The following is an 11138-nucleotide window of genomic DNA, read 5'->3' as shown; positions in this document are numbered from 1 at the left end:
TTTAGACTCCTAAAAAAATTATCAATGAAGATGGAACTCATTTTGTAAATAAATAATTTAATATATTTTTAACAAAATATAAAATTATACGTTAGATAATCACACTTTATCACTCATAGATTAGTGGTTAAATTGAAATATTCAATAGAAAATTAAAACAAATTTTAGAACATACTATTTATAAACTTTTATTATGTGTGGTTTTTATCTAATTTTTATATTCTATTATTTTTTATCTTATTTAATTAAGCAAACAAATCTTTAAATTATTTATTGATAAAAACTTAAAAAATCTACTAAATTCTAATAAAATAATTAGTTATATCATTTTTATCATCAAATAAATATTTCTTTTAACTTTTTTTTATAAGAACATTTTAATTGAATTACACGTATTAATAAAAAATTATCAAAATTAATTTAATTATATTTTAAATTTATCTCTAATTAAAGTTAAAATACTTTAATAATAAATCAGAGGAAAAAATCTTTTTACACTAGTATAAGTATAAAAAATTTTATATTTAATCTGAATTTTTTATTTAATTTTTATTTAATAATTAATAAAATAATAAACTATAATATATTAAATATAAATTAAATAAAATATTTAGATTAAATATAAAAAGTTTTAGATTTACTATTTTATATATATAAAAGAACTGAAGGACATAGCTTCCTTAATTATTACTTCTATTATTTTATCTTAGAAGAAGCAGGCTATCTTGGAAAGGATCAAAAGTGTAGGGACCGCTTATAATGAAGGAAGTAAATCAAAAAGGTCTCTCCAACCACCGGATTACACCCATTTAATTAGTTGACTTATTGCCTTTCGTTTCAGCATATATTAATTATACTTCAACGTAATATACATACATACATATAATGTTCATTAAAAATACTAATATGGATCTTTACAACTATTTTAAAATATTAGAAAATAATAATTGTATTTTCAAAAATAAGTATTTGTTTCGTAAAAAAAATAAAGTATAATAAATCATTATTTTTCATGTAATAATGATGTAAATAATTTATTCAAATTATATATCTCAATTAATTAAACGAATAAGAAGAAATTAGATAAAAGTGTTTTTGTTATGATATAATAAATTATAAATTAATTAATAATTTTTTAATTTATATTCATCGAATTTAATAGACAGAAGTTACAGAACGGAAGGAGTAATTTTTATCAATTTAAAGAGAAAAACTCCCTACCTTGTCACTAAAAGTGTTTTATTATCTGAAACAAATATATAATGTATGTATGTATATATACTGCTGTGAATCTTAACTCTTGAAGTTGTAAAGGCCTTTAATTGTTAGTAATACTTGACTCAGCGCTTACAAATAGTTGATTGACCTCGCAAACTCTTAACTTGTCTTCGGATAATAATTGGTTAATATTGTAAAACTTTTAGGTAAACCAAGTTTAAAACTCTTGTTTCTGTTAAAAAAAATGTTAGAAATAAAAGAAGTGCGACATATTTTAGAATCAAATAAAACACCATTAATTTTAACAAAAATATATAATGAAATTACTTATTGCCTACCAATGAAGAACTTAATCCGAACAAAAAAAAATCACATAATTATTATAAGTAAAAAAATAATTAGGTGAGATAATTCAAGTTAAAATTTAAGCTTATGATAATGTTATGAATTATTGAATTTAATTTCAATGCATTAGTATATATTTATGTTATTATACGATTTTATTTTTAACATCTTAATGAATCTACTAAAATAAAACTAAATTGAATATCATTTCATTAAGTAACATATCACTGCATCTAAAAAGAAAACAAGCACAATTCTTTTTTTAAGTCATAGTGAATATTATGCTCAAGAAATTCCAGCTGCACGTAAATAAATTTTTTAATAAAACCTCTCCGAGAATAAAGAACATTTAAATAAGGACCAACAAAAAAAAAGTTAAGAGAATAATACAAGCTGTATTGAAAACTAGTAGATTTGGAACATTTAGTTACTATATAAATGGATGCCATTGCTACACCCGCTGAAAGCTCTATCCCCCCTCTTTCTTTGTTCCCGTAGAAGCCTTTCTTCCTTTGTTTTCGTTTTGCTAAAACAAGCATCTCTTCTTCTATCTTTCCATCCTTGCAAAAAGGATAAAGGGTTGCTACCATTTCTAGTTTCATTCTACCATTTGGAGGCACCTCATGCTATAAAAAAAATAATACTAATTATCTTGGAAGGTTTGTCTTGAAACTATAACAACAAAACAATCCTCATCTAAGCAATTGAACTACCCAAAACAAAACACGTGTTGGCCAAAACATCACCTCTCTCATGCAAGAGCTTTTAGATGCTCCTTTATGCTCAACCAATGCTTATGAAAGCTTGTTCTATGTCTGTTGTGCTCAAGATTTAGAGTTTGGGTACGATGTGAGCATGACCCATTAATGTTTCCACAGTTTTTGTTTCTTTGTTTTTTTTTTTTTTTTTTTTTTTTTTGAGATACCCCAAGATTCTCAATTGACAACCTTTGTTCTGATTCTCCCCTGTTTTTCTTTGTGTTCTTCAAGTTCGATTTGTCTTTTCTAGAATCTATGTCTTCTGTGCCAGCACGAACGGGGCGACAAAGACAGCGTTATGAAGACAACTTGCGCCTTGTCTCTGGGTAAGGTTTTTGTTTCAAGGCCATGGCTTCTCTACCTTCAAAATCTCACCTTTTCACTTTTTGTTCCTTACCACCCCCTTTTGACTTATCACTAGTTTTTGTTACATCCAGGCATTTTATAATCCTTATTCAAGATATGGTTCCAATTCTGGATATTGATACATCTGTGTCTTTGCTGGGTTACATTTATCTTCTTTGCTATTTCCTGTTTTGTTTTTGCCCCCTTGTTTCTCTTTCTATGTTTTTGTCTCATATATGCAAATAGAAAATTATTAAAGTCGTATTCAGTAGCAGAAATCTAAATGATTTTTGCTTATGGAATAGAAGCGCCTTCTTAAAAACTGTTTGTACATGATTATCTTCTCTGTTTGATTTTCAACTATTTAATCATAGAACAATGTTTCTCATGCACCCTATTTTTGGTTCTATGATATAGAAAGAAGAGAAAAATAAAAGAACATATATATAATAGATGATATGATGTAGTAAAAAATTTAATAATAAAAAAATTGAGATAAAAGTGAGGTAAAAATATTGTATGAATATATGAAAATAATTATTGTTAAGTATATTTCATGAGGATGTGTCCATTGCAATCATATATCAAAATAGTGGGCCATGTCATTGACTTAACGTCTGTATAATAAAATACTTCAAATTGCGTGATCTGTTTTGGCTTTTATCATAATATAAAACTAGGACAATTTCGAGAGTTATCGGTAACACCATTGATTGGCATGCAGAGTAGTTAACTGGGGAAGTATTATTGTTTATAAAATTATTAAAGTGTTGTCTTTGCCAGTTTCCATGCAAGTCCTGGGATTAGATTCAGCTTGCCATTAGCAGTTGCAGGGAAATTTCGGATCTGTTCCTTTTTTTATCAGGCTTGAATCATTGTTTCTCATTTCCGGCATTCCCTTATGCCCAAGTGGACCATAAAGTAAACAGAAAATAAGAGATTAAACTAAGGAATGGGAAAGACAGACTTAAAAATTTTTATAACTTTTATTAGCTATACAAAAAAAAGAAACGGGTAAGTGGGATTTGGGAAAAGAAATAATTTATAGTCTTGCCTAGGTAGGCAAATTTAACATTTTACTTTTACTTTTGTTTATTTAATTTTATTTTATTTTAAAGCTAAACATTGCGTGGATCCTAAAAGTTCAAAGACCATATTGCGAAAAATAGAAAGCAAGAAGAACACCAGACCTATTTATTACATCATAAGATAATTTATTCTTTCAAGTTAAGAATCATGTCTTGAACGTCTAGCAGGACCATTAGCACAAATTATTGTACACCATGATTATATGCCACTAAAGAAAAATATGTAAGCTTGAGTTTATGTCAAATGATATATTTTCAAAATCGAAGATCACAAGTTCACAATCAAATGCCTACCAATGTAGGGATATCTTTCCTGAAAACAATAGAACTATGAGTGATTTGTTAAAGAAATAAAATTTGAAGCTACAGGAGCCCACCACCAGTGTTAATCTATGTTTTGGAGTTCTGAATGTTGACATAATCATACTTAGATAAATATTCAGGGCTCATTTTGAAGAGTAACTGTTGTGGCTACAGATTTTTTATTAATTTGAGTTGAGACTGCTGAAGCCCTTTCAAGCTATATAATAATATTTGCTAGTAGAGTTTTGAGGACTAACATCTGATGAGAATTGCTACTTGCTACAGAATCTTATCAGTCACATGATTTAATTAATTCTTTTTATGTATTTTAACAGATGTATTCCCTATAGATGGACAAAGGACAACACAGATCAAATGGGAGAAACTGAGGAGATAATTGAAGTACTTATGGTTTCTTCACCAAAACGCGATGATCTTGTATTCCCAAAGGTACTTGATATACTTTAAATGAAGTTCATTGGTGCAGACAATGAGTGCGTTTGTATATACAATTTAATTAAGCACTTATTTGATAAGTTATTTTCACGAGAGCTTACCACAAATTTGACTATAAAACTTATTAGAATAACGCTCAAAAGAGCTTATTTTGAGAAGTTATATCAAGAAACTTGTTAAAATAAGATAAAAAAAGCCTATGAGAATCATAAGTTGTTTATATAATTTGTCTACTAAACCCCTCTATATTGAAAAGGTTTCACTTTCTTCTCTTGACAGGGTGGATGGGAGGATGATGAGACTGTTACGGAAGCTGCTTGCCGTGAAGCCCTAGAGGAAGCAGGAGTTAAAGGTGTACTGAGAGTAGGTTCAATTTCCCTGTAGGTTATTGAAGTAGTTATAGTCCATCATGGAATGTTTAAGCATACCAATTAGAATTACTGAACAAAGGAAATAACCGTACCTTATTCCATAATCCATATATGAAATGATGATCCAGATATCATTCAAATATTTTGAGTAAGTTTTGGTCTTGAACTTAATGAATAAACATCTCTGGTAACATAGATTTACATGAAGTTTCATTACAGTCACCTGGTTGAGCATTTGAGCTCCAAACTAGTAATAGAATGTAGTTACTCCCAAATCCACCCTTCCAGTGGAGCAAAGATATGAGAAGGATTAGACTTGTAAATAAACATCATATGTCAAGTATGAAACCTTCTGCTATGTAACGAAGTGTTAACTGCAGATATACCTGATTGAAAATCAAGTTAACACCACATTACCTGCGCCTCTCATTTTCTGCTAGTAACTAAAAAATTACTGGTTAAAAATGGAAATTGTTCTTCCATGTAACAATTTCCTATTGGGATTGTGGTAATGCAAACATGATGTTCTTCCTTGCCATATGGGAGTAATTCCATGTTTTTTTTCATTTTCAGGAAATTCCTTTAGGAATATGGGAGTTCAGAAGCAAAAGTAGTCAGGACTTGTGTAGCATGGAAGGAGGTTGCAAAGGGTACATGTTCGCCTTGGAGGTGACTGAAGAACTTGAGACTTGGCCGGAGCAGAAAAACCGTACTCGCCAGTGGGTAAGTGTTATGAATAAATCCTTTAAGCTTTGTTTGAGAGAAGAAGACTTATGTAATGATTATCTTTGTTTGAAAGTTTTTAGATGAGAAGGGGAAGATTTATAACCTTCCAAAACCTTCATGATCACATATTTTTAAGTTCTCCCAGTTTGGGGGTTTTGTGTTAATCCTCCTCTTCCCTTTCCTTCTTCTCTCTTACCTTTCAAACTTTCCTTCTCCTCCCTTCAAATTTCCAAACAAAGCCTAAAAAAAGATTGCGTGATTCAGATCATCACATTATTAACGATTAAGTGCTATGAATAAAAATCCTTGGGGGAATTACATAAATAAAGGGTTTAAAATGTTAAAAGTCCAACAATTACTAGATCTAGAATTCAACATGATTGCAATGTATAATTTTTGACATCACATGAAGCATACTAATACATTTACATTCATGGAACATCTTTAACTGAGTCAAAATGCATATTTTGCTTTTCCTAGTTAAACATAGAAGAGGCATTCAGACTCAGCCGATATGACTGGATGTCTAATGCACTCGAGGAGTTTTTGAGAGTTATGGAAGAGGATAGAAAACTTGAGAAGAAAGACCAGAATGTCGAACCCCCTTCAATTATAGTAGCAGATGTGTCAGAATGTCAAAGTATGCCTCACAACTGCTATAAAAGATCCTCTACAATGCAGCACCATGGTATGCCTCCTAAAGCCAATCTCCTGTCACGTGCCTCTCAAGAGATAGCCATCCACTTTGGTTATTGAGATTATCTGTACACTTCTGCAATGTGTTCTTGTAATGGATAATATTGTGCACTAACTGCTGCAAATTTATAAAGAACAAACTATGAAGTAATGGATTGAATGCACATGCCAATGCCATGGACTTCATTGTTGTAGGTTCTTTCCCTTTCTTTCCTATGAGATAATGATGTAAAATGTGATGGTGAATGTCTCAAGTGTATCTAGACTTAGCAGTTATTTGCTTCTCCCCTGTTACTGAAATGCTTGTAAAATAGCACCATTTGTGAAAATTGAGTAGTGTCATAAAGGCAAAGACTGTGTGCTACTTTTGACAACCTTCAATTCATATTCTTCTTTTTTATTATTTTTTTTTGTCGAAATTCATATTCTTCAAACGTGTCATTTTTAATAGAAATGGATCGAACTTAATTTCCAAAAACCAGCTTAAAAGAAGAATAATCCAAACTTTATAAGAAATATTCTAATTATTTTTCTAGCCAACATAGGATACTTAACACTTTTCACTCAGCACCATCGATTTCATTCTTAACAACACCTATGGTTGGCAAGTGTCACTATCCTTGGGTATCTGTTTCAGTGGCTGTGTTTTCCAAGAAATTTGTCTCTATTACATGAAAACGATTGATTCGTTGAGTAAAGCAGGTTCTTAAAAATTTTCACAAAATTTCCAGGGTGGACCTTGGAACATGGTGAACAATAAAAAATTTGCAAAGGATCAACTTCCACAACAGGCAAAGAACAAATTCTAGAGCAAACAAGCTTAGAATCACACACCTAAAATGAATAGACGTGTCCTGTTGAAATACATCCAAAACAATTTAAGACGACAAGAGAGCTTTTTCTCATATATTAGTTGTCATTAGCTTTCTCAAAAGGCTGAGTTGTTAAATTCAAACACATGAATGATTTTATTTTACAAAGACACACCCTTTGATGCAAGAGCCAATTTGGATCAAACTCTAGAGTCCTAAGTCATAGAATCAAATCATAAAAATTGTGATACCATGAAACCATCTCAAAAGCTTGAAATGTTAGGCGAAAGTAATGGACTAAAAGGCATACAACACAATTAATTCCGATTAAAAATTAAATTTTTAAAAATTTAATAAATCAAAAGATGTCTTCTAATAACTTCATTTAATATTTTTTTAGATTTTTCTTTAATTAAAAGTTATACAATTCACTCTTCTTATCTAATATTTATTTTTAATGATTTTATAAAAATTAGAAGTTATTTTTTATTTGATTATAATTATAAAAAGTAATTCTTATACCCATAAATTGTTGTAGTTTTAGGTTTATTTCTTGAAGCTATTTGAAACAGCTTCTCTAAAAAAACTAAAATCATATTATTTTCAACTTTTGACAAAATCTTAACCAAACAATTCAAAAAACTAAAAAGTGATTTTTTTTTAAAAAAAAGTGATATTTTCCCGCAAAAATCTTAAATAAACGAAATCTAAATCACATTTAGAAGTAGCTATTGTGTTTGTCTTATAAAAATTAATTATAACATTCCAAACTTACTTTCAGTGAAAGTCAAATTCTATTATTATATTAATTATTAAGAAATTAAAAAACTCAATAATAAAGGAAAAATATGTGGAAAAAATAATTGAAAGGGAATGGTCTATTATTCGAAGGATCAACAAAACAAAAATATTTAGCAAAAGGAGTATTATTTTACATTTAATTGAAAGGGAATGATCTATTATTTTCTTGGAATATCTAATACTGTAAGTTGGACACATGTGATCGTGATCTTTCAGTAAAAGTTGAAATTAATGAAGCAGAATGATTAGAAGTTTTAACATTCCAATAAGATTCACATTTTCCAGTAAACTGGACTATAATGACTAGAGAGAGCCATTGGTGGCTTGTAGTTGTAGTAGGCAGGTCCCCATCCCTCGAAATGATCACTTAAGTTGAATATCCAAATCAAACTATTCAATTCAGCACTTCCTATTTCTCTGATTCACGTTTTTTCAAAACAATGAAAAATTAAGCTTCACTGCTCGTGATTTGATAAAAAAAAGAAATTTAAAAAGTATATATATTTAAAGATTTAAATAGCTTCTTGCTTTTTCATTCTTCGCAACATAAGAAACTGGAACCATAAAATGCTGCACATGAAGAAAAGGCAAATTCCACGAGCACAGATTCGTGTTCAAAGAGGTGGGTGTTTCACAGAAAACGACACCATGAACATATCCCTCCTAAATCCTCACTCAAGGACAAAAAGCATGAATCGGATTGGATTGTCGTTTTGCTTAATAACTAAGAGAGAGCAAAGTTCCTCGACATTAACATTTGAAAACTGGTCCTCGTTTGTTTGGTATATTAGGCACTATTCCTCACCTTTGTTTACTTTGTTCTATGAGTACAACACATTGTTTCTAATGAAGTTGCGGCGATGGAAGGAAGATAGATGATGGCACCAATGCAAACAATAGCAAGAAAAGTGTTTATATATATGTAAATATAATAAAGGGATTCACTTTCTTCTGTAAGTCTTTTTTTTCTCAAGCCTAGATACTTACTTTGTTGAATAACTTTATGTAAAATATATATAATTTTTAAATAAATTAATTATTCACAAGTATAAGTTTTATAAGTAATATTTATTTATATATTGAGAAGAACATATTACATTAAAATAAAGTTAATTTATGAAATATGAATTAGTAGTTACATTATATACATTATTATATAAGAGAAGACTGTTATATATCTTGAAGCCAATTACCAACCATTGGAAGCAAATTCCCCAAAACATTTGCAAACTACCTTCTAGGACGAGATAATGTGTCAAAATGGCAAACGGAAGAATTGTGCGTTTTAGCAATTCTGATTTAACCATATTCGTCTATAGTATTGGAGATTACGGTTACAGTTAAATTTAATATCATAGTTAGTTATTTATACAGTTAGTATTTTGTTCATGATTAATTAGGATTTAGTTTCTTTTCTTTTGACTTGTTAGCATGTATTAATTAGGTTTATGTTTTTTATTTCTAATAAAAATTTATTATTTCTTTCTCTTTTTTGTGTGTAGATCACTCTCCCGTTTGCTTGACCTCTAACTTGTGTAAGAATTTTATTTTTCTGTTTGAAACCCAATCTAACAAAATTATTAAAATAATAAGGTCAGATAATGGGGTAGAATTTTTGCTTAAATATTAGTATGCAGAAAAAAGAATTCAACATCCAACATCATGTGTTTTTATACCACAACAAACTATGATAGTGTAAAGAAAGCATCAACATATACTCAATGTTGCCAATGTTTTTAATGTTCCAAACAAATCTTCATCAGATTTTTTGGACTTTTGTTGTCTCTCATGCTATCTACATCGTAAACAAATTACCAAACTAGGTTCTTAACAAACAAATCACCTTTTCATATCTTACATAATAAAATTCCTAAAATCATAAACCTAAAAGTATTTGGTTGCTTATATTTTATTTCAAGCCCTATTACTAACTGAAACAAGATTGATCCTAGATTAAGAAAAGGATATATTATATATGACTTAAAATCAAGAGAAGCTTTCATATCAAGGAATGTAATGTTTTATTAAAAGATATTTTCCTTGGTTGAAAACAAGAAAAAACAAACCAACCCTGCACCTATGACCATTGCAACCAACAACCTAATCAATTTGATAATCCTTTTATTTATGAAAATCATAATCCAACTAGAAAAAAGATAATTGAACCTGATGTTAATGAACTACTTATGCCTGAAAACATATATAATAGTCAACCCCAAAGATCTCTAAGGATTAAAAAGCCTCATTCATATTTGTAAGATTATCATTGCATAGTGTCATCTTCAACAACATGCAATACATCCACTTTTGTCAGGTATCTAATTTCAAAATATATTTCTTATGATTCATTGCACCCTTCACAAAAACATTTTTCTTTATCCATTTTTTTCTTTTGTTGAACCTCAAACCTACTAAGAAGCCATCTAAAGTGATTGTTGAAAAGTTGTCATTAGTAATGAACTTAAGGTTCTAAATGATAACCACATTTGGGTTTTCATAGAACTACTTCAAGGGAAGAAAGTTGTTGGAAGTAAATGGGTGTTTACAACAAAGTATAAGATTGATGACAGTGTGGAGAGACGCAAGGCATGATTGGTGGCAAAAGGTTTCACTCAAGTGGTTGGTTTAAACTACTTGGACACATTTAGTCTAGTGGTCAAAATGACCACAATTAGAACACTATTAGCAGTGGCAACAATTAAAGATTGGACACTACAATAACTTGATGTGAACACAACTTTTTTGCATGGAAACATTGATGAGGTAGTTTATATAGAACCACCACTAGGCCTAGCAATATAAGCTCTTAGTCTTGTCTGCAAGATAGAAAATTCCTTATATGGGCTAAACCAAGCTAGCAGAGAATGGAGCATCAAGCTCACTGAGGCATTGTTGCTTTTAGGATATATTCAATCTAGAGTTGATTATTCTCTTTTCACAAAGAAGACATTAAAAGGAATTGTTGCAATTCTGGTATATATGGATGATTTGATCATAGAAAGGGATAATCATAAGGAGATTGATCAAATCAAACTCCATCTTGATCAAAATTTGGAGTTAGAGACCTTGGATAGTTAAATTTCTTTCTAGGCATGGAGATCTTAACAAATGGAAAAGGAATCAATATTTGGCAAAGAAAGTATGCACTAAAGTTACAACAGAAGACAAGATTGCTTGCATCTAAGTCACAATCTAAGTTGTACAATAGTCCAATAGGTT

General features: G+C 29.7%; 1 protein-coding gene across 3 annotated transcripts; it reads left to right on the top strand.

The window, feature by feature from the left end:
• Window positions 1–1995: 1995 nt before the first annotated feature.
• LOC113863071 (nudix hydrolase 12, mitochondrial) lies at window positions 1996–6684 on the top strand. 3 transcript variants are annotated; one of them, XM_027496475.1, is made up of 6 exons: window positions 1996–2405; window positions 2553–2647; window positions 4393–4507; window positions 4793–4876; window positions 5458–5607; window positions 6091–6684. In XM_027496475.1, the coding sequence occupies exons 2-6, from the start codon at window positions 2577–2579 to the stop codon at window positions 6364–6366; spliced, it is 696 nt and encodes a 231-aa protein (XP_027352276.1). In that variant the 5' UTR covers window positions 1996–2405; window positions 2553–2576; the 3' UTR covers window positions 6367–6684. The 3 variants fall into 3 exon arrangements, with proteins under 3 accessions (XP_027352276.1, XP_027352275.1, XP_027352277.1); XM_027496474.1 differs by having other exon boundaries at window positions 2048–2412; window positions 6091–6589; XM_027496476.1 differs by having other exon boundaries at window positions 2363–2405; window positions 2572–2647; window positions 6091–6589.
• Window positions 6685–11138: the final 4454 nt, after the last annotated feature.

Source organism: Abrus precatorius, unplaced genomic scaffold (genome assembly GCF_003935025.1).
Source record: "Abrus precatorius isolate BTA unplaced genomic scaffold, Abrus_2018 Scaffold3, whole genome shotgun sequence".
In the NCBI taxonomy this organism is placed as follows: Eukaryota; Viridiplantae; Streptophyta; class Magnoliopsida; order Fabales; family Fabaceae; genus Abrus; species Abrus precatorius.
Note: the sequence above shows the minus strand (reverse complement) of the source record. Positions and strands in the feature narration are given on the sequence as shown.